The sequence below is a fragment of the Nyctereutes procyonoides genome, unplaced genomic scaffold (genome assembly GCF_905146905.1).
Source record: "Nyctereutes procyonoides isolate TBG_1078 unplaced genomic scaffold, NYPRO_anot_genome, whole genome shotgun sequence".
NCBI classification, from domain to species: domain Eukaryota; kingdom Metazoa; phylum Chordata; class Mammalia; order Carnivora; family Canidae; genus Nyctereutes; species Nyctereutes procyonoides.
This window is the reverse complement of record NW_026575135.1, coordinates 70,539,284-70,562,572: the sequence shown is the minus strand read 5'-3', so window position 1 is coordinate 70,562,572 and position 23,289 is coordinate 70,539,284. Positions and strand designations below refer to the sequence as shown.

At 46.4% G+C, this 23,289-nt stretch overlaps 1 protein-coding gene across 2 annotated transcripts; it reads left to right on the top strand.

Annotated features, from left to right (window-relative positions):
* The first annotated feature begins 1,890 nt into the window (after positions 1 to 1,890).
* ZNF354A (zinc finger protein 354A) lies at positions 1,891 to 21,323 on the top strand. 2 transcript variants are annotated; one of them, XM_055302342.1, is made up of 5 exons: positions 1,891 to 2,017; positions 3,091 to 3,176; positions 7,288 to 7,414; positions 8,171 to 8,266; positions 19,186 to 21,323. In XM_055302342.1, the coding sequence occupies exons 2-5, from the start codon at positions 3,144 to 3,146 to the stop codon at positions 20,742 to 20,744; spliced, it is 1,815 nt and encodes a 604-aa protein (XP_055158317.1). In that variant the 5' UTR covers positions 1,891 to 2,017; positions 3,091 to 3,143; the 3' UTR covers positions 20,745 to 21,323. The 2 variants fall into 2 exon arrangements, with proteins under 2 accessions (XP_055158317.1, XP_055158318.1); XM_055302343.1 differs by lacking the exons at positions 1,891 to 2,017; positions 3,091 to 3,176 and having other exon boundaries at positions 7,335 to 7,414; positions 8,212 to 8,266.
* Positions 21,324 to 23,289: the final 1,966 nt, after the last annotated feature.

Here is a 23,289-nt window from a genome sequence, read left to right as displayed (position 1 = left end):
TCGTAGACCACTCAATATGGTGATTATAGAAAAGAAAATATATAAACAAAAGAAGCAAAACTGTCATTCATGTGCTATATATTATACAAAAGGTCCAAAAACAACAAATTCATTACTGTAATTAGGAGACATTAGGCAGTCAACTGTGTACAAAACCAATGCTTTACAAATAAAAATTTTAAAAAGATGCCATTTACAAAAGCTTTTAAAAATATGAAATATCTAAAATTAAACTCAAAACTATTCAATAATGCTATGGGGAAAATAGTGAAGACACCATGGGGAATTATTCAGATCAGAGGGCTGAAAGCTATGTGCAGAGAGAAAAAGGAGGGAGGGACAAAAGCAGGGGGAAAAAATGTGTCCTTTTGCAGAACAAGCAGCTCCTGCCAAGGAGACATATGGCCAGGTGTTCCAATGGATACACCCTTGCATGAGCCAGTTTGGAGCTCAGGACCTGAGCAGAAGCTCTGAGTTGCCCTAAAGTTGCCGTTAGCTCATTATAATACTGAGATCTCCTCCTATGGTAGGGTTTGGGGCCTTTGTTTGTTTGTTTAACATACAACATATGCACTAGTATGTTGACAAGCTAGGTATTTGTTGTTGTACCAAAGTACCTAACAAATTATGTGTAAGCTCCCTATTGTATCCAGATACGTGTCCGGCCCCCTAGCACACTGAATATAAGCTTCCTGCACTGACCCCATGCAGAGACAATGCTTTGAAAACTACCTCCCTGTCACCTCACTTGCTGCAAGTAATACAAACTTTTTGATCCAACCAAGAGACCTGGGCTGGTTTATTGGATGATGCTCTGCAAGGGGCCGACTCTTTGTGTTCGGTGACCACTATCCATGGTAGTGGATTAGGAGAGTCAATATTGTGAAGCTATCAATTTTCCGAAGTTAACCTGTAGAGCCAATGTATCCAGTCAAAGTCTCGGCATTTCTACAAGTTGGCATGACAATGATGATTCACGTGAGTTGATTACAGCCAAAACACTTGAACAAAAATTCATGGGAAGGATACTTACTCCATCTCATCAAGATTTCGTTTCCGGGTATATTAACACGGGGGCAAGGTATCCGTGACCCTATTCTACAAACTGCCTCCATACCTACCCTAAATACTTCCAAACCTGCTCTTTCACTTTTCCCTCCAACACTTACCTTCTAAATTCTTATATGATTGGGGATCCCTGGGTGGCTCAGCGGTTTAGCGCCTGCCTTTAGCTCAGGGCGTGATCCTGAAGTCCCAGGATCCAGTCCGACATCAATGCTCCCTGCATGGAGCCTGCTTTTTCCTCTGCCTGTGTCTCTGCCTCTCTCTCTCTGCCTCTCTCTCTCTCTCTCGGTCTCTCATGAATAAATAAATCTATATGATTATATTCATGGCTTATCGTCTGGTCTCTACCGACCTGACCAAAAAAAAAAAGTTACCAAGAGCAATTAGCTTTGTATTGTTCCCTGACATACTTACAATGATTTACAATAGCATCTGGAACATAGCAGATGCTCCATACACTTAGGATTAATCACTGAAGGGAAGATAGGTTCTCGGCGGTTGTCCGCTTGCCTAATATCATTCATGCAGATGTACAGCTAGAAGAACCTCCGTTTCCTTAGCGAGGAACCGGTAGCCATCAGTCTAGCAGCCCAAAAGGTGTTTCCGCGAGACCGGAAGTGGAAGCTAGTCACGTGACGGGCTGGCCCGGGCCCGCCTCTCAGGCTAGGGCGGGGAACTTCACTTCCCAGAATGCGTCGGTTCTCCGGTGGACTACATTCCCCAGAGGCATTGCGGCCGTCCTCGCCAGCCTCTGGTCCCGCCTCTCCGGACCTGCGCCGGGCGCCGGTCGTTTGCTGCCAGAGCTAGCGGCTTGGCGACTTGAAGTCGGCCCAGGCATCGACCCGGGAGGAGTCGCGATCCGGGCTGCTGTCCGCCGGGGCAGTGTCGGCGCCTCCGGCTGCGGAGCACGGCCGAGGAGGCGCAGCCCCCGGGACCCCGAGACCTGGGCGAGGTGAGCGGCGGAGTGTGGGCGGAATGCCGGCCGGAGGGAGGACCGGGGCCTCGGGAGGATGCGGCGCCGGGGCGCGGGGCACAGGCCCGAGAACCGCGCGCGGGGCCTTTGTGGGCGCGGGCGGACCGAGGGCCGGGCTGCGCCGACGTGCCCGCCTGCCCCGCTCCGGCCGCCCGCGGACGCGCCCCTGACCGCGGCAGGTCGCGCGCTTGTCCCCGCTGGCCCAGGCCCGGCCACCCTCCTGCCCCCTGCGGGCCCGAGCCCGGGGCGCTCCCTGCCGGGCCCGGCCGGCGCTTGGATTTGCTACCGGCTGTCGGTGAGCGGGAGGGACCGTGTTTCCGCCCCTCCTCGGCGCCTGTCCTCCCGGGCTGCGGGCTCCGAGACGTGCTTTCTCCCAGAAGTGAGTTGCCGCCTCCCGCGCCCTCCCGCGCCCTCCCGCGCCCTCCCCCCGCGGCAGAGCTGACCTGGAACGCACGTGTTCGGGTTCAGTGCCCGCTCCTCGGACGGCGGCCCTCGGGCCGGCGCAGGGACACTGCTGTCAGCCCTTCCCGAAGCACTTCTTTCCAAAAACCTGGAGGGAGGTTCCCTGACAGGAGGAGGAGAAGGTGGGGGGGGACAGCTCGAGCTGCAGAAAAGTTGTCCCCTGCAGGCGGTGAGGTGAGAGCAGGTGCTCTGGAGGCGCAGGTGCGGATCCCGCGCGCCGTCGCCGGCGGTGTGCGCTGGGGCCAGTGGCTCCCACTCTGCCCTCAGTTTCCTGATCTGCGAAGTAGGCGCGCTGACAAGTGCGGCGGGTGGGGGAGGTTCAGGGAGCCGCCGCTGCCGCTGCCGCTGCCGCTGCTGTAGCTGGAGTCCCAGGTCCTATTTCTCCGAGCCACGGGGGCAAGAGTTGGGGCCGGGACCATGGAGGGCTGGCCCTTGTCTCTGGGCTTGTCTGCCCCCAGCTCCGTCTGGCTTCCCCCTCTGAGGGCACGAGGCGTCATTCTCGGGGGGTGTAAGGATTTCGGAGCCGGTGATTCCCAGGAGTGGAAAGCAGAAGGGGCTTCTCCCTCCTGGCTCCCTTTTTCCTCTTTCAGATCCGCCTCCTGGAGACTCCACCCACCCTTGGGGAAGAGCCCAGAAAGAAGATATGGCTATTGGACAGAGAGAAGCAAGGTCTCGAGTGAGTTCATTGCCATCTCAGGCCTTAGAGATGATGATAGATAGATAGATAGGTTGACAGATTGATTGATTGACTTAGTTGCTTGCTTAACCACCCTCAAACTGAAGTTCTCTACTCAGTACAGCTTTCTGCAGGATTGTTGCGCAAGGCCCTTTCCCTTGGCAGAGCTGGTCCGCCTGGCGGATGCTGGATTCTGTAGGGAATGCTTACCTCCTTCCCCACCAATCCATGTCTCGTATTTCTCCTTTCATTTCCTAACAGAGGCACAAAAATGCACACCTGGCAGCTGCTTTCTGGCCCCGCTTCCTAGGCTCGCCCTGGTCTCCCTCCTACCCTTGGCTTTTCTTGAGGATACCTTCCCTAGGCTTCAACAATCCATCGTTGTTAGGTTTTTATCTTCCCTTTTTACTTTGCCTCTAAGCTCTCTTGGAAACTGTTCTTGACCGGCCATGTTCATCCTTATGTTGTTGGAAACGGGAGGGGCCCCGTCCCAGTGAGCCCCTGCATCAACAGGGAATAGCTGTGCTGGAGGGGACACAGTTGGAGAGATCTCCTGACTGCGGGGGCAGAGAGAAGACTCTCCAGGAGACAGCAGGGAGGGGGTTTGTGGGATATTACGAGTGGAGAGGCAGGGTCTCCAGTGGGTAAGAAGCAGGGCTTTGAGCCAGACTGTTGGGCTTGAACCCATTTCCTCAGTGGTTGTTTGTGGGCCTTGGACAAATAGCTCCGTCTCTCTATGCCCATTCCTCACCTGGACATTGGGAATAGCAAGCATGCCCTCCCTGTAGGCTGGGTGAGAGGATCAGGTGAGTGAGTGCATGGGAAGTGTTTAATCAGGGCCGGGCACTGGCAGGCAGATGCTCCTCATGTGGTTGTGGGAGCAGAATGATGTGACTAGTAATAATACCATTAGTGCTGACAGGTGGGAACTGCTGTACCGTGTCCTAGGATGTGTCCTTTCATTGCTCTTCTTCATCTGACGGTAACAGTTCCTATCATTGGGGGTCGGCCTGAGGGCTTTGCCTTTGTTCTCACTCTCACGCCAGACAGCAGTTATCATCCCCATTTCACATATGAGCAAACCGAGGCTCAGAGACGTCCGGTAACCTGAATTCAAACCCAGTGTGTCTGGCCTCTGGGTCCACGCTCGTTACTGCTTAGCCATTCCCCTGGTGCCCCTTTCAGAAACTGGGGCAAACTAGCCCGGTGTCCCAGAGGTCTTCACTGTGATGTTGGGTTTGGAGCTTATGGGATGTGGCGGTGGTGGATCTTCAGGCCAGAGCCGGCCAGTGCACATCTAGGCTGCTTTTTTTCTGAAGCTTTCCTCTTCCATTCCAGCAGAGCCATGTTGCTCTCTTCTTGCCCAGAATCTTCTCCATCCCTGCAAGGGAGTGGATCCATGTGGCATTCTCTCTAACCTCACCTCCTCCTGGATGTCAGTACTGCGTGGGCTGGTGTGTAAAACTCAGGGACAGGGCTTTGAAGACCAGAGAGTGAATATGCTGAGGGCCAAGTAAAAAGAAAATATTGTTGTGCTGCCTCTTCTGCTGATAAAGTATGTGGCCTGGGGTCTTGACTTCCCTGGACCTTCTGGTCCTCAACTCTAAAATGAGGATTGAACTGGGAGATGGTGTATGGTGCTGTCCAGCTACAACTTTTCTTTCTTTGATCAAATTATTTAATGCGTTTATCTTGTCTGCCAGTTAAAATGTAAATTCTTTTGAGGGCTAAGATTATTTCTTATACTCCCCCCATGTGCCAATAAATTATATATTTATAATTTAAATTATAAATTAAAATTTCAGAGCATAAAAAATATATACGTAAAGAAGAACGTGAAATGAATATATAGAGATAGTCACTGTCACCTCTTTGGGATATGTCCATTAGACTCATTTTCTGCTCACCATTGTTTTTTATTTATGTATCTATATGTACACATATACACATTTTTTTTACCATTTTAACTTTTTTAGCTTGAGAAAATATACATAACGTAGCATTTACTACTTTAACCTTTTGGGTGTATAACTCAATGGCATTGAGTACATTCACATTGTTGTGCACCTATCACCACTACCTATCTCCATTATATAGATGGTCTCATTTATTTCTTAACTCTATGAGCTAGACATCAAGAGGCAGTTTTGCAGAGTGGTTAAGAATGGAGCTTTGGATCTCCTCTGGATTGAAATTCTACTTCCACCCCTAACCAGCTGTGATATTGTGATATATAACATGAAATAATGTATATTTGGTCTTTGGGTCTTCACCCCTGTTCCTGGCACATAGGAAATTATAAGGGTTTGGAAAACTAAGTGATTAGTAATATTTGGCTTTTGTTCTTGAAAAACTTCAGAGCGATAAAGGTGAAATGGGTGTGTTTTCTTATTCATAACGAACCATTTTGACTAAGCCAGAGTTGATAGGAATGAGGTAACTTTTGGAATGCCCCTAAGGATCTGAGCTGGTTGGCAGGGGAACCAACCTTGATTCGAGTGTTGGAACTTTCAGGCCTTCCACCCCATCCCAGGGGCTAGTCTTGCCTACACAGTGGTCAGTGATTTAATCCATTGTGTCTATGCAATGAAGCCTCCAAAAGACCCCAAGGGGACAGGGTTCAAAGGGCTTTTGCGTTGGTAAATACTTGTAGGGGGGAAAGTGGTGCATCCAGAGATGACATAGAAGCCCCGCCTGCCTTCCCACATACCTTGCCAAATGCATCTCTTCCATCTGGCTATTCCTGAGTTACATCCTTCTATAATAAACCAGTAATCTAGTAAGGAAATGCTTCCCTACCCCGTGGCACTTTCCTGCATTTGCCACATGAGCAAATTAATTCAACCCAAGGAAGGAGTTGTAGAAACCTCCAGTTCATAGCCGGTTGGTCAGAAGCATAGGTAACAACCTGGACTTGGGATTGGCATCTGAAGTTGGGGCAGTCTTGTGGTGGGACTGAGCCCTTAACCTGTGGGATCTGACCCTCTCTCCAGGTAGATGGCATGAGAATTAAGTCAAATTTAGGACACCTAGCTGTTGTCACACAGTGGCTTGGGGTGTGGAAAATCCACATCTGGTGTCAGAAGTAAAGTAGTATGGTAGTATTGACGGTAGACACACAGGAGGAATGAGTTTTCCTCTATGCCAGCTGTTTGATGTGGACAAATTTCTCTTTGTTTTTTCCTGTATAAAATGGGGGCAATAATAGTACCTATTTTATAGGATCGGTGTGAAGATAAATATTTACAGTAACAGTTAATATAAATCTCTAGGAACAGTACTTGGTCTAGAGATAGCATTCAATAAATGATAGCTGTTTTAATTTTCCATTATTACTGTCCTCTGTCTTCAGGAAGCACATAGGTAGTATGCCTTAAGTTAGTTGACCTAGCCTGCATCAGTGATTATTTGGGTTGTTTGTTTTTTTGTGATCACTAGCAGGATTGAATACCGTAGGATGTGGGTTTTGGGGCACTGTTCATTATGATACAAATACAGTAATTGATAAGTTAAAAGATATGCACATTTTAAAGCTTTAAATAGGTATTGTTAAATTGTCATCAGAAAGATTATTCTAGGGGATCCCTGGGTGGCTCAGCGGTTTGGCACCTGCCTTAGGTCCAGGGGCACGATCCTGGAGTCCTGGGATCAAGTCCCACGTCAGGCTCCTGGCATGGAGCCTGCTTCTCCCTCTGCCTGTGTCTCTGCCTCTCTCTGTGTGTGTGTGTGTGTGTCTCGCGAATAAATAAAATCTTAAGAAAAAAAAATTACCTCAAACCTTCAAAACCAGAATGACATCAGAAGATTTCATGGGGTTGCCTGGGTGGCTCAGTCAGTTAAGTGTCTGCCTTCAGCTCAGGTCATGATCTCAGAGTCCTGGGATTGAGCCACCAGGAGGGGCTCCCTGCTCAGTGGGGAATCTGCTTCTCCCTCTCCCTCTGCCTCTCACCCCCGCTCCTGCTTACTCTCTCTCTCTCTAAAATAAATCTTTAAAAACAAGCAGCAGCACCATTTCATGGCAGCCCATCCACCCCCCCCCACCCCCCACTGCTGCCTTCTTCAGTCTGTGTGATGGGAGGACCTGGTGAGCTGGGATGGCTTGTCATTACAGATGTCAGTGACCTTCGAGGACGTGGCTGTGCTCTTTACGCGGGATGAGTGGAGGAAGCTGGGTCCTTCTCAGAGACACGTGTACCAGGAAGTGATGCTGGAGAACTACAGTAACCTGGTCTCCTTGGGTAAGGCAGTTTTCCCTGTAGATGACAAAGTCAGAAGTTAGCATAAGACAGCACCTGCTTCCCTGGGTAAAAGCCATAGATCATCAGGAACTTGTAGCTGAATTTTGCATTAGGATTCTACACGTTATAAATTAAAAAATAAATATTTAAAACTCTTTCCCCCTTACAGGGATCTGTCCCATCCATGGGACAGGTGACATACCCACATGTTGGAGACTCCCTCATAGTTCAGGCAGTGCTTTCCTGCTCTGATTTTCCATGATTTTGTTTGCTCAGCTCACAGCAGAGGGCATCCCTCAACCATATTCATTAACTGCCACCAGCCTTTCCCAGTTCTCTTTTCCAGCCTGACAAACATTGTAGAGTCCATCTCTGAGAGACAGTCAGATAGTGCTTTCTAGTTTTAAATAGAGGACGTGGTACACAGTATCTTGGTACATAGGTACCTGTCTATAAACATTTAGTCTGAACATCTAATAACATGTGCCCTCTTCTATAGAAGGCCATCAGTACTCCAGGAATCAAAGCTGCATGTTTATTGTATTTCTCTAACATACAGCTAATTATTGCACAACCACAGGTCCTACAGGTCCCTTGCCCTTCCCCTTACACACACCCCACATGTCATCGGGCACAGAGTGACCACCAACCCCTGAATTTTCCATTCAGATCTGTGGTGCCTCTTTGAGTCATAACAAAATGATGTCTTTTTTCTTTCTTTCCTTTTTTTTTTTGTGGGGGGGGGGCTATGAGCAGGACTCCTGTTTTCCAAACCAAAAGTGATCTCCCTGTTGCAGCGAGGTGAAGATCCCTGGAAGGTGGAGAAAGAAAGTCCTGGAGGCCCCTCCCTAGGTGAGTGGGTGGGCCTGAGGCGCCCAAGGAACCAGTATGGGCAGCAGTCTGGGTAGAAAGTGGACGGCGCAGCTTGGAGAGGTTGGTGGGGAAAGTTTCTCCAGGCCACTGTAATCAAGGTGTGGTGGAGAGGGGACAGGGAAAGTTTCTCCAGGCCTCTGTCATCAAGAGGTGGTGGAGAGGGGACGCTCAGGCCCCAGGTGCGAGCTTCCTCTGATTCTGTGGTGATCGCTGCTTCCCAGATGATCTGCCCTCATTTGTTCCTGTTTTCAGAAGAGGGCTGCACATCGGGTACTCAGCAGCAAACTGTGTTTAAGGACTGGCAGAGAATGATCCTGACTGAGGTTCAGGGTGTGTGTGAGAGGAGCTGAGAAAGGAAAGGGTGTGGAGAGGCAGCAGGACCCGCGTCCCAGCGTGCTTTGACAGGAATGTTGTAGATGGGACCATCCCATGGAAATGAAGGCTTTTAAGCAGCAGACTGATGTTTTTGTTATTTTAGAAAAATTGGCTTCAATCTGAAACAATGTAAATGTCTTTCGATAAGGGCACGGCTGGGCTGGAGAAGCTGTGGCCAGTCCCTGCCCCTGCATCGAGTGCCACAGTCAGAAAGAGAGCATGCTGGTGTGGACTGTGTTGTGGGGCAGGTGGGCAAGCCCCAGCTGAGACGGCAGCGCTGATGCGGAGGGAGAGTATGTGGCTGCTTGTGTGTGACTGTGTGGAGGTGCAGACAGAAAGGGCAGGGGACACACCTCGGCTGCTTCCAGTACTTCTGCTCGGAATGGGATTGAGAAGGGGTGGGATGAAAGACCTTTAGTTATGTGTAACCTTAACATTTCATAGAGAATATGTTCATGAAGGCCTGACGTAATTTGAATTTAATAGAATGGTCACTTTGGAAGCACTGTGGGGGATGCATGTAAAGTGAGGGATCCCTGATGTGGAACCTTCCCAGAGACACTTGCAGTAAGGTAGGTGGGATGTTTCTAGGGTGTGCAGTGGGGTCTGGGAGGGAAGCGGACGGGCCCCTGTTTACGGGTGTAGGCCGAGGGACCTGGAGGGGTGACTCTCACTTGAGATGGGAGTGGCATGCCCAGGTAGAGGTGGGGGTGGGTGGCTGTATGAGGTCTGCAGGGACTCGAAGGGAGGTCAGGGAGCCGTCAGGTGCACAGGTGGCATCTGACCGCAAGGTGACCAGGAGAGGGCACAGAGCAGAGGACAGGATCCCAGGAAACCTCCCCATGTACGAGGTGGGTTAGGGAAGAAGAACCTGGCTGTGCCCGAGAAGTCATCAGAGGAGACACAGGAGGGACAGTGGTCCTGGGAGTTGGGGACAGAGAGCTGAGGAGGGTGAGAGGATCCGGGTTCACACCTGCACCCACTGCTTTCCTGCCCCATAGTGAAAGGTGCATGAGCTTCATGCTGGGCCCTGGTGGTATGATCTTGGACAAAGGACACAGGTCCTGCCAGCCGGGGGTCATGGTGGAGTGGGGAGATGAGTGATCGTGCACGGAGCGCATGCGGGGTGCAGCATGATCCCACAAGGGAGACACTGCATGGCATAGCACTGCAGCAGGAGGGCCAGCATGGAGACCTGGGAATGCAGGCTGTCGTCCAGGCCCAGGAATAGACTGTGTGAGCCCAGGGAAAGGAAACCAGCCTGTGCTGCTGGGAGCCAGGGGAGAGTGGCAGGGACCCGATCCCACTGAGCCGGGGATCCCAGACGCAGGATGCTGTCTGGGTCTGAGACGCAGGCAGGGAGCCCAAGGAGTGGGAATAGCCTGGCTAAGGCTCCCGGTTCACACCCTGCTGAGATCTGCCTGTGGGGAGCTGCTGGCATGGGAGTGGGGGCTTGTCCCAGCTGCTGTCAGGTCCAGACGCGGCAGTGATGGCTGGTCATCCCATGGGCCTCACTGAGAAGCTGGGGGGTAGGTGGTCCCCAAGCACCCAGGACAGGAGAGCTTCCTTCCCACCTAACATTGAGGTTTTTGCTGTGGGAACTACCCTTGCCTGTCCATCTGTCTTTGTAACTCTAGTTTGGGAGAAAGACACAAAGCATGTGGAAGCTGGTCGAGGTCGCACAGGAGGCCACACCAGGGCGCCAGCAGAGGGTCAGCGGGGGCTTCAGTCCCTTGGGGCACCTGAGTGGAGGCTGGACCAACGATGGGAGGAAGAGAGGAAGGACAGGTCCTTCCCTGTCCTCTGGCCCAGGGAGTCTCTGATCATGGATAACTTTCTCTCTGAGTGAAGCAAGTGCTCTTTGGGTTTAGGGGAACAAAAAGTGTGCCTGGAGTCCAAAGCCATCTGGAGAGGTGCCGGGGCCTCTGGGTGATGGGGTTGGAGTCCCCAGTGAGCGTCTTCTCTGGTTTGGGGAGATGTCCTGAGGGCGGACATGGGTGGGCATCTGAGGGAAGGAAGGTCATCACTCTGATCAGCAGTGTGTGTCTCTGGAAGGAATGTACCCCCCCTTTCCTCAGAGATGGGGGTCACATGGGTCGTACTAGGAGTGCTGCAGCCCTGTGGAGAGTCCCACTGCCTGGACTAGGGGCCTCAGAACAGCTTCTTCTCCTGAGGGCAGCTCATTCCCTGTGAGCACAGAGGGAGGGGCCAGCATGTTCTGGAAGTACTTCGGCTTCTTCCCTGGACCAGAACCCGAATCCACCCCTTGCACAGTCAGGGACAGAAAAGACTGCGCTCCCAGGAAACCTCTCGCGGCCTCCAAATGTCCTTTAAAAAAAATTTATTTCAAAACTTTTCACAAATAGGAAAAACAGAGCAAAGAAAAACAGTTACTTCTGCGTGTGTATGAGATGGCATGAAGGGTGTGCGTCTCCTCAGAGTCTCTTGCTTAAGCACAAGTGAAGTGGCGCTTTTCTGAAAGGCTTGTAACAAGGTGATTGAACCATCTTGTACACGGCGAGTTTGCTCTACACCCATATGTGGAAATATTCTTGAAATCTAAAAGTTGACAATGCAAAACAGCCTACAGTGAAAATGTGTATTTCTTTCACATTATTTTCTCTTCCTTTGTCATCTCAGTGCAAGAAGCCTGGTAGGGGGACTGTCCCTGTGCTGTGCGGTCAGCTGATAGGTCACCTGGGGGCTGCCCCCCACCTCTGCACAGAGGGCGGGCTTTTTCTAATTGGCACAGAGGTGTTGGCCTTTGCATCCAGTGACCCAGCAGGTGATGGTTTTAAAGTGAATCTCTTAGGAGGTGCTCTTTAGCCATGTCTAGTATGTTAGGGTCAGTTTCGTCCTTGTCCTCTGCTCACCCTGTCAACAAGACTCTTTTGTGTGGCCCTGCACCTCCCTCTTGCCACCAACCTGTTCCTGTAGCTTCCAGAATGCTCTACTAAAAGGTAAATAGTGTCATCTCACTCCTTCCCCTGCCTAAAATTTCTTGTGACTTCCATCACATGCAGCATGATCGAGTCCCCATCATGGTGATTGATGAGAGCCATAAAGGTCACTTGTTATGTCAGTGACTTTTGGACCCCACCCAAGGCTGGGCACTGGTTGCTAGGCAAATCAAACCTGTGGTTGGAGTGTTAGAATTTTCAGTCCCACCCCCTGTCCTCCAGGAAAGGTAGAGGACTGGAGGTTGAAGCCATTGCAGCGGGCAATGATTTAATCGATTTGGCCTGTGTAATGAAGGCTCTATAAAAACGGAAAAGGACAAGGTTCAGAGAGTTTCCTGGTTGATGAACATGTAGAGATCTGGAGAGAGGGGTTACATCAGACAGGGCACGGAAACTCCTTGCTTTTCCCCAAACATTGCCCTATGCATGTCTTCCATCTGGCTGTTTTGAGTTACATCCTTTTATGATAAATGAGTGATCTAGGAAGTAAACTATTTGAGTTCTGTGAGCCACTGTAGCTAATTAATCTAAACCAAGGAGGGGTTGTGAGAACCTCCAGTTTATAGCCCAATGATCAAAAGCACACATGATAATTTGGGCTTACAACTGGTATCTGAAGGTGACAGGGGACATCTTATAGGACGAGCCCTTAACCTGTGAGGTCTGATATTATCTCTAGGTAGCTAATTGAGTTGAATTACAGGACACCTAGTTGGTGTCCAAGAACTACTTGTGAGTATGGGAACCGCCTCTTTCCCCCCTACATGGGAACTGGTGCACCACTTTTAATTACCTTATAGGCATAAAAATAACTTCAAACAATAGGCAGGGGGCACCTGGGTGGCTCAGTCAAGTTAAGTGTCTGCCTTCAGCTTAGGTCATGATCCCAGGGTGCTGGGATCAAGTCCCACATTGGGCTTCCTGCTCAGTGGAGAGTCTGCTTCTCCCTTTCCCTGCCCCCTGCTTGTGCATTCATATTCTCTCTCCCTCTCTCCCTCCTTCTTTCTCTTTCTCTCTCCCTCTCCCACCATCAAATAGATAAATAAAATTTTTAAAAATTTTAGGTGATCCCAGAGGTGATCCCATAGGACCAGCCAAGACAATCCTTGGCATCTTGCAGGATAGAAATCAAACTCGAACCGAGAGGAAGTGAGAGCAGAGTTTATTGAAGATGCAAAGAGAGAGCAGATACAGAGTGTCTGGAAGACTCAGGAGAAAAGAGGGAATCTCATCTTTGCTTGGGGTCTGAGGTTTTTGTTGAGGACAGTAGTCTGGGGTATGTGTCCTCTCAGGCATCTGGAAACTGGTTGAAACAAGGACAGGTGCTCAGGTGTCCTCTCTAAGTCACCTATTCCCTGGAGCCAGGGGTTCTTTGGTCAAGGTGTTTGGAGTCTGTGGTCTTGGAAAACATAAGTGATCTCCACGAGGCTTTTGCCCAGTCATTCCTTAGATGTTACCTATTGTGCTGGAAGACTCCAAAGAAACCATTAACTACTTGACCTTGACAAGGAGGACGTGCATTAGGGCATGTGTAAGGCAGGGACACAGGTAGTAGCGAGAATAGAGGCAGCCAAGAAAGCCGTCCTTCATGGGGTCCCTTTAATTTCCCTGAGTAAGATTATGTGGGTTGTATTTACAAGACGTTCTTACCTTTGAGAAGCATGTTCTGACATGTGACGGATAAAATGAGAGGACCTGGGCTTTACCCCACCATACTGTGTTGGAAGAGGTATAGCGTGTGGGGTAGTGGGCTCAGCCTCCTCTATCAGAGTACCCCACGCTGTGTGTGGCTTAGGATAACAGAAATGTACTCTCTCATAGCTCTTGAGGCTAGAAATCCAAAAATCAAGGTATTGACAGAGCCACACTCCCCCCCGAGATTCTGGTACATTCCTTCCTTGATTCTTTCTTGCTTCCAAGGGTGACCAGCAATCTTTGTTCCTTGGCTTGTGTCCATGTCACTCCCATTTCTGCTTCTCTTGTCACACCCTCTGTACCCTCACGTGGATTTTCTCTGTGCATGCCCGTGTCCAGACTTCCCTTTTATAAGGACCCCAGTCATACTGGATTAGGACCTGATAACCTCATTTTAACTCGACTAAATCTTCAGAGACACAGTTTCCAAATAAGGTTACGTTCTGAGTTACTGGAAGTTAGACCTATGTATCTTTTCTGGGTCACACAGTTCAATTCGTAACAAGGTGTTAGTTAAAACAGCATTAGTGATTGTGGAAGCTGGCTTGGAGATTCACTGTACAACTCTCTACTTTTTTGTACATGATGAACATTTTCCATAATAGAAAGCTTTACAAATTAGCATTAGCAACAGCATTTCTCTTTTTTACCAACACAGGCGTTAAGGAGGTGGTTTACAAATGTGTCTGCTACCCCGTCACAGAGTTATAATTCCCGGTATGTATCTCGGACTTTATAGAAAGTCTCTGAGAAATGCATATGACATTTTTATAGGAGTAACTTTGAATCTGACCAACTTCAGGATAAGGTGGGTATGGATACGTTAAGCACTAAGTCCAGAAAGCTGGCTCAGTTTCAAAGACATTGATTCTGCTTCAGCCCTCACCCTATCCAACCTCCAGCTAATCCTTTAAAATCCCATCTTAGTCGTTTCTTCAAAAAAACTCTCCACCACCACCTGTACCCTTTCCCCATTTGCACCCTCCACTGAGGGTAGTTTGGATGGTGCCCTGAGTTCATGTTCATGTCCATTTCTACCTTGTGATTTTGTTGTAGAAATGATCACATTGTGATGTGATAGCCTGTTTGTTCTTGTCTCTAATGCCAAGCTGGGAACTCCTTGAAGATATGAACTGTTTCTTTTCATTACTGGATTTGGAAGGATAGAGCTTGGCAAATATAGGGGCTGTTTAAATGTTTGATGAATGAATTAAATAAGGAGCAAACGATGCTTTTTGAAGTTATAAGAGGAGTTGCATGTAATAAGAGGAATAAATCCAGGGGAAAGTAATACCAGATAGGTGAGAAATTAGGGTCAAAGGATCAAACTGAGGGTCAGTAGCAATGTCACCATGGAGTAAGGAGATCCTGAATTTGGATGTCTTAATGGCAGTTGTTAGAGATCTCAGAGAGGAGATTGAAGAAAATTTGTTGACTGACCAGACTTGGAATGCAGGGGAGAAAAGAATCTGAGATGAAACGATTTATGGCAGAGTCTCTGAAAAGCTTATGACAGGATTCTGCACTGGGACATAGAGGAAAAAAAGATTTGAAAAGGAATGCACCAGCTTCAGAGCTGGACAGCCTAAATCTGAAAAAGATACTCAGTTGGCAAGTCTAGCAGACAGTGTGAAGAGTTTTGAGAAATCAGGATAGTCCCTCACACAGGAGGTATGGGAGTGGGGAGAGAAGGCCAGGGAAAGACTCAAGGGAGCGTCCTAAGAGCCAAGGGAGGAGAGTCAAGAACTGATGCCAGGCACCGGCCAGGGCCACAGTTAGAGCAAGGTCACTCTGGTCTTCAGACTTCTGACTCAGTCCTGACCTTGTCCATGAGGTAGCTCAGGCCCAGGCTTGATTCTGGAAATGGAGCAAAAGTCAAACTGTGCTTCAGGGCATACATCTGTGGGGTCACAGAAACACTAAGCAGATCATAAAGAACAGTTAGGGTTTCCACAGTGTCCAGTGCAGTGGGAAACCCGAATTCCAGGCCAAAGCATAGGCACTTGAAGTAGTGTTGAGGTGAGTTTCCCAGTGTGGACAGGGACCCTTGTGGCTATAATCGCTTCCATTAAAATTCCCCGTGTCCCATTTCTCTTTTTAGCTCTAAACAGAACTTTTTCAGAGCCTCTCTATTTTGATGTTTCCATCTTGTCACCTCCCCTTGCTTCCTCTGTGCCCTCCAGTGGGGCTTTCTTCCTCACTATTCCACAAAAAGCACGGCCACTGAATCCCCTACAGTCTCCACCTCGGCACAGGCAAGGTTAGGGTTATAGTCTTCAGATTGTTTTCCAGAGTTGCTCATTCACTCCTCCCCACAGTACTTTCTTCCTTTGGCTTCTGGAGCACCACACTCTTCTGATTTTCCTCCTTTACTTGACGTCTAATGTTGCTGTGCCTGAGTTTCCAGTAATTCAGATTTAAATAAAACTTACCTACCAAGGAGTCCCAAATACCTAACTGTAGCTCCAACCTCATCCCCAATCCCCAAAGTACATACAACTGACTATCTCAGAGTCTTCCTTGAGGGTCTAGACATGACACCTCAGCCATGGCAAACATGTTGGAAACAGAGCGCACCCCCAGACTTGTCCCTTTCCTGGCCTTCCCTCCTTGGGTGGCTTGTGCAACATTTGTCATTTCCAGGCTGGAAACCTAGGAGTGACCTCTAACTGCCTTATTCCTGCTCAGCACCTCATACACTATCACCTAGCAAGCCCAGTCATGTCATCACCTCCTTAATAAGATATCCTGCTGCATCATCTGTGCCTCCACCCCCTTGCTCACCCAGATAACTCCAGCAGCCTCCCAAGTGCTTTCTCCCCTCCCTGCTTCCACTCAGGCCCCACTAGACCTGAGGAAGCAGGCCATCCCCCTGACTTCTGTTGTGCTTAGAATAAAGTCCTGAGTGGCTCAGTTGGTTGAGTGTCTGACTCTTGATTTTGCCTGTGGTCGTGATCTCAGGGTAGTAGGATTGAGCCCTGCATCGGGCTCCATGCTCAGTGGGGAGTCTTCTTGGGATTCTCTTTCTCCCTCTGCCTCCCTGCTCATGCTCACTTTTTCTGTCTCAAATAAATCTGTTTGAAAGAACAAAATTCAAGTCCTCACCACGACGCCTTACCTGATTTGCCCCTTCCTGGCTCTCCGGTCTTTCTTACCGTTGTCCCTCTTGCTGACAACACTGTACCCACACAGCCTCTTTGAGGTTCCTCAGAAGTCACTACACTTTTGTGTTACCTGTTTCCTTTGCCTGGGAAACTCTTCACATAGCCATATTGGGTTTTATTTACTGATCCTTTGTCACTTCACTCCTCTTGCCCAGCACTCACACACATACATCCCAAAGTATAAGCTCCTTAAAGGCTGGAACTCCCATCTCAGTTGTGATGTTATCTATATCCGCTAGAATGTTAGCTAGCCCATAATCGGTACTTACTAAATATTTGTGAATGGAAAGCATGTCTCCTGCATATGCAAAAATAAATAAGAAAGAGGCACCTGGATGGCTTCATCAGTTAAGCATCCAAGTTTTGATCTCAGCTCAGATCCTGATTTCAGGGTCATGAATTCAAGCCCTGAGTTGAGTTCCTTGTTGGGTGAGGAGACTACTGTAATTAAAAAATTAAAAAAAAAAAGGAGTGCTCCAGAAACTAACTGCATGTAGTTTTACACACTTGGCAAGAAGCCAGGGAAGGGAGAGAATGACAGAGATGGACAGAAGTGAGATCACGAAACACCTGGTTCCCTGCATTAGGCATTCTGGCCCTTATATAGGAATTACTGAAGATGAATTTGGGGGGATCTTAGAGAAGTTTGCAGCATACTAGGATGTGGATTTTTAAAAGATTGTTCTGGCTGCAACAAAGAGACTAAATTAGTAGAGAGCAAGGCTTGAGGCCTGAGACTAGTTAGGAGACTGGTACAAACAGTGAAGCATGAGAAACAAAATGCCACTTATGCATCTGACCCAGCTCTCAGGGCTTAATTTAAGTCAGCAAGACTTACTGGGGGAAGGAACGAGGAAGGTATTTGGCAGAAAGTAAAACACTCCTCTTTCCCTTTTAATAAATAGTAAAGACACTGGAGTGCCTGGGTGGCTCAATCAGTTAGGCATCTGCCTTCAGCTCAGGTCATGATCCTGGGATCCTGGGATCAAGTCCTGCATCAGGCTCCCTGCTCAGCGGGGAGCCTGCTTCTCCCTCTCCCACTGCTCCTCCCCCTGCTTATGTTCTCATGCTCTCACATGGCTCTGTCTCTCTTTCAAATGAATAAATTTTAAAAAATATTTTTAAAAATAAATAGTAAAGATATGAGTACAATAAAATGAGTTAAGGAGGGTGTACAGAGTGGAGGGGGAATGTTCCAAATTTTAAAGAGGGAACAGAAAAGGTTATTCATGAAGGAGACAGAGAAGTAAAGCTGGTAGAAAAGAGAAAAGCAGGATACATTACATTCACCAAGCAGAGAGAATTTGTACACAGGTGAGAAAGGAAACATCAGATAGGAATCTCAGCCACAGTGAGATGTGGAGGAGTCGTTTCAGTGGTTACCTCCAATCCAGGAGGAAATGCCCAACTACATGCACATCCATTCCCCTGGCAGAATTTAATAGTCTATGAATTGCATCCTCTCCCAATTTTTGTATTTATTGAGTACAGTTCTGGTTTTTACCACTCTATCATGCTAGCCCCCTTTTTACCTTTTTATATATAACCCCATCTTCTTGTTTATCTTTGACTCGTTTCCACACTGCCTGCATAGCCTCTTGCTTGATAAGCATGAGCAAGGCTGCCTTCCTAGCTTATACCTTTTGGCTTCATGCCTACCTGCAGCACCTCTAGATTAACTCTGTAACACATTTATGTTACACCTGAATGTTATCACCCATATGATGATATGATGATCTCCCATCACCCAAGTAATGTCCTGTCCCGGAAGGCAACTTCAAGTGTTTGAATTGTGTGTGTGTGTGTGTGTGTGTGTGTGTGTGTGTGTGTGTGTGTAATAAGTAATTAAGAATATTTTTGTTCAAATTAAGTATAGGTAAGTAATTAAAATTAACAAAATATTTCATGTATAATTCAGGTGCCAACAGGATGATCTGTAAATAGGGCATGCCAATCTGCTTGCAGAATACTTAGGTAGAAAAGGAAAATCTAATCTATTTAGATATAGGTAGGTGATTATGTATAATACAAAGGTATATATCATATATTTTAAATACTGTGGTAATTGCTATAATACGGGGAGTAGACTGTAGAAACTCAGTCAAGCTCCTAACTCTGGGAAACGAACTAGGGGTGGTGGAAGGGGAAGTGGGGGGGGATGGGGGTGACTGGGTGACGGGCACTGAGGTGGGCACTTGACGGGATGAGCACTGGGTGTTATTCTATATGTTGGCAAATTGAACACCAATAAAAATAAATTTATAAAAAAAAAGAAACTCAGTCAAGGAAGGACTCTGTTAACTTTTGAACTAAATCTGAAGGATACAAAGGAATTTGACATAAGAGAAAGTGGGGAAGACTTTACAGATTAGGAAGATTACACATAATGAAATACCATGACAATAATTTTAGAGTCCATGATGGCCTTGACTCTGATCCCAAATTTCCTTTCCCAATTCATGCTCCCCTGGTTACTCTTAAACTCATCTTCTTTAAATAGGTTTGTTTTATTCTTTTCTCCACTCTAGTACTTCAGTTCACATTGATTCTTTTCTATATTGCTTAAATCTTCTATGATTTCTTCTTATATTTGGCCAGATGCCAACACCTTTTTAAATACCATCAATATTTATTCTCTACATTTAGTCTCAGTAGCCAAACACCATATGACGTGAAACATCTCTGGGTTTTTTTTTCCCTCCAGGATGGAAAAGCAGTCACAAAACCACGAAGTCAACTCAAACGCAAGATTCTTCTTTTCAGGAGCTGATAATGAGAAGATCCAAAAGGCATGGACCCTGGGACTTTAAATCAGAAAAATCCTGCATTTATGAAGACAGGTTAGAGAAAAAGCAGGATAAAAAAGAAAGTATTCAGGCAGTTTCAGTCACCCACAAAAAAATCCTCACTGTAGAAAGAAGCCATAAAAATACAGAATTTGGCCAAAACTTCAGCCCAAAGTCAGTCCTTATTAGGCAACAGATGGCTCCCAGAGAAAAAACACCACCAAAATGTGAAATACAAGGAAACAGCTTCAAACAGAATCCATATTTGCTTAACCAACCAAAAATCAACACAGCAGAGAAACGCTATAAATGTAGCATATGTGAGAAAACCTTCATTAACACTTCATCCCTTCGCAAACATGAGAAAAACCACAGTGGAGAGAAATTATTTAAATGTAAAGAATGTTCAAAAGCCTTTAACCAAAGTTCAGCTCTTATTCAGCATCAAATAACTCACACTGGAGAAAAGCCCTACGTCTGTAAAGAATGTGGGAAAGCCTTCACTCTTAGTACATCCCTTTACAAACACCTAAGAACCCACACTGTGGAGAAATCCTATAGATGTAAGGAATGTGGTAAATCCTTCAGCAGAAGGTCTGGCCTTTTTATACATCAAAAAATCCATGCTGGAGAAAACCCCCATAAATACAATCCAGGTAGGAAGGCATCCAGCACATCCCTTTCTGGGTGTCAGAGAACTCATCTCAGGAAGAAGTCCTATTTATGTAATGAATGTGGCAACACCTTTAAGTCTAGCTCATCCCTCCGTTACCATCAGAGGATTCACACAGGAGAGAAGCCTTTTAAGTGTAGTGAGTGTGGGAGGGCCTTTAGTCAGAGTGCCTCTCTCATCCAGCATGAGAGGATTCACACTGGAGAGAAGCCCTATCGATGTAATGAATGTGGAAAAGGTTTTACTTCCATTTCACGACTCAACAGACACCGAATAATTCATACTGGTGAGAAGTTTTATAACTGTAATGAATGTGGTAAAGCCTTAAGTTCCCACTCGACGCTCATCATTCATGAAAGAATTCACACGGGGGAGAAGCCGTGTAAATGTAAAGTGTGTGGGAAAGCCTTCCGACAGAGTTCAGCTCTCATTCAGCATCAGAGGATGCATACCGGAGAAAGACCCTATAAATGCAACGAGTGTGGGAAAACCTTTCGGTGTAACTCATCCCTCAGTAATCATCAGAGAATTCACACGGGAGAGAAACCATATCGGTGTGAGGAATGTGGAATATCTTTTGGCCAAAGCTCAGCTCTCATTCAGCATCGGAGGATTCACACAGGAGAGAAGCCCTTCAAATGTAACACATGTGGGAAAACTTTTAGACAGAGCTCATCACGTATTGCCCATCAGAGAATTCATACTGGAGAGAAACCCTATGAATGTACTACATGTGGGAAACTTTTCAACCACAGGTCATCTCTTACTAATCATTACAAAATTCATATTGAAGAGAACCCCTAGAAAGTAGATTTGCATGTGTGAAAGCCTTAAACCAAAGCTTATCAGAATACACGAGTGATACAACAAATGTAATGGATAGGAAAAACCTTTCTGTAATGTAGGGCTCATCAGATATCAGCTTTCAAGGATAAACCTTGACTATATAATAGATAATGAGGAAAGTAGAAAAGTGTACATGCCTGTTAGGTACTTTTGAAAATAACCCAAAATGAAAATTTCACAATTGGAGACAATGACTCTGGGCATTTGTAAAATAATTGTTCTCTTTCTACAGCAGTGTACACGAGATACCATATGTGATTATCATAAATATCTGGGTGAAGGGAGGTGTACACTGGATTTCTCATTAAAAAGAAACATAAATTGGTAATACTTTTTTTTTACAACTAACATGTAGTAGCATATAAAAGACGTGATCAAATTATACACTTTTAGAGAAAAGGACCAAATAAAAGATTTTTTTAAAAATTAGAGCTACGAACTACCTCTCTCTTTCTGGGGTTTGTCCTTTTCCTGACCTGATGTCAAACTCTGTGCATGGTTTCATTTAAAAATAGAAATAAAAGTCTGTTCTCTTCATCCTGTGCTTTTCTAGTAATTGCTGGGAATTGGGAGTTTTCTAGCCAATTGCTAATGGTGTGCTTGAAATTTATTTCTTGGTTTAGTTTATTTATTTGGCAGTGAGGTCATTTATGAAGAAAGTATACCTACTATATACTGTGAGCTGTCATCCTAGGCACATTAAATGGGAAAATAAGCAATTATTTCAAGTTTAAGCTATTAAACATACATAAGCTCAAAATAAAAGGAGCTACCAAAAGAAGTGTAATGAATCTACTACCTATGCCAAAATATTGAAAGGTACATCAAATATTTTATGTCCCAACAAGTATGTTTTCCTCACTTAGGGTTCTCATGTGTTAATTGTCTTTAAATCTAGCACTGGGGTAGGTACTATACTGCATACTGGGAGTCTTAAGAAGAAAGATACAGCTCTTAGAGATGCCTTGAATTTGGGGAAAGGAGATGGAGTTGAGGAACTAGCAGATAAGGAAGCCAATTATTATATCCCAGTATGTAAATGTGGTTTTAACAAGCAAATAGGTAAGTTATGACAGTATGTTGTGGTGTAAGAATGTTAAGAGATTTTCACAGGATGAAGAAAGAGGAGTTCAAACCTAACCAAGGAAACCTGGAGACAAAGCTTTCCAGAGGCAGTGTGGCTAAGCCAGGTTTTGGAAGAATAGGACTTCTCCAGTGGGTGAAATGACTCTTCTAAATAAGAGGAGACTGCAAAGAAAAAGGTACATAAAAGGTAGATAACAGTCCTGACATGTCACTTCACGAAAATGCAAGTAGGGAACTAATGAGCAGGAGAGTGACATGTTAGAGTTTGAGTCAAACGCAGATGCCAGATAACTAAAGGCCTATTTGCCATGTGAAGAAGTTAGAATTTTATCCTAGTTGATGGAAATTGTTCTGGCAACAACGTGTAGAAGATGGATTTAGGGGGTTGAAGAAAGCTATATGGATAGATGCCTAGAAATCTAAGCTATTCTAACTCAAGTGATCTATGAATGAGAGACCAAACTAATGCAGGACAGGTGGATAGGGAATAGGAGACAGATAATGTATTGAGTAAATAAGACGTGGTGTTCACAAGAAAATAAAAGAGGTTGGTGAGTGTGAAGAGGCTAAGCTGACGCAGGTAGAGTTGCCAAGTATAATATATATATATATCAATGATATGTCTCATATGTAATGATTTTGTCCTGCATCCTGGATTGACTTTGTGAGATTGCTCTTAACGTAATCAGTTGTAAGAGCTTTTTTTCCCCAATAAGGAAAATTCAGCAGTTAGAGTTCTTTTTCTGCTTCAGTAATTGGCACTTAAGTTCCTTAAATGGCAACACTAGCTGAAACTCATATCTCCACAAATAAAGACCTGAACAAAACTTTAAGTCTCCTGTGTTCTTGGCTGGGGGAAGACTACAAGGGAGAACTGAGAAGGGCAAGTCTTATTTTCCATATTAAAAGAAGCCTAAGACTTCTTTTTGCTAAAGTCTCAGATTGCAAGCCACTAGTCACTGTTAATTAGAGATAACTTTGGGTCAGTACATAGGCTCTGAAAATCAGCAACAGCAGCCATGCTTCTGAAAGTGAGCAAATTAATGACAGACTCCACCTTTTGAAAGTCAACCAATTAGTAGACCTTCTTCTCATGCCTCTAGACAGTCAATTAGTAAATGACTCACTCTAGTGGCCACAGAAAGTATGCCAGTCAGTGACAGCATCCACACTGACACTCCAGGGACCACACTAACACTGTTGAAAGCCTGTCAATCTATAAACACCTACTTTATAAAATCCACCAATCCCTAGACCAAGCTTTCCAAACCCCTTGTATGAGATCAACTCCAGTTTTTCAGGGAGTCTGTTCTTGCAAATACTACTTTTCCTTGCAGACATGCCTGAAGTTTTCCTTTTCTACATTACATAACAAGTTCGATTTATTGTTAATTTGCAACTGTTTCAACAGTTCAAC

Excerpts from the sequence above, each read along its gene's own strand:
- ZNF354A (XM_055302342.1), top strand. The coding sequence starts at position 3,144 with ATGGCTATTGGACAGAGAGAAGCAAGGTCTCGA. Across the intron at positions 3,177-7,287 it reads AGAGAGAAGCAAGGTCTCGA|ATGTCAGTGACCTTCGAGGA; the intron begins GTGAGTTCATTG and ends TTGTCATTACAG. Across the intron at positions 8,267-19,185 it reads TCCTGGAGGCCCCTCCCTAG|GATGGAAAAGCAGTCACAAA; the intron begins GTGAGTGGGTGG and ends TTTTCCCTCCAG.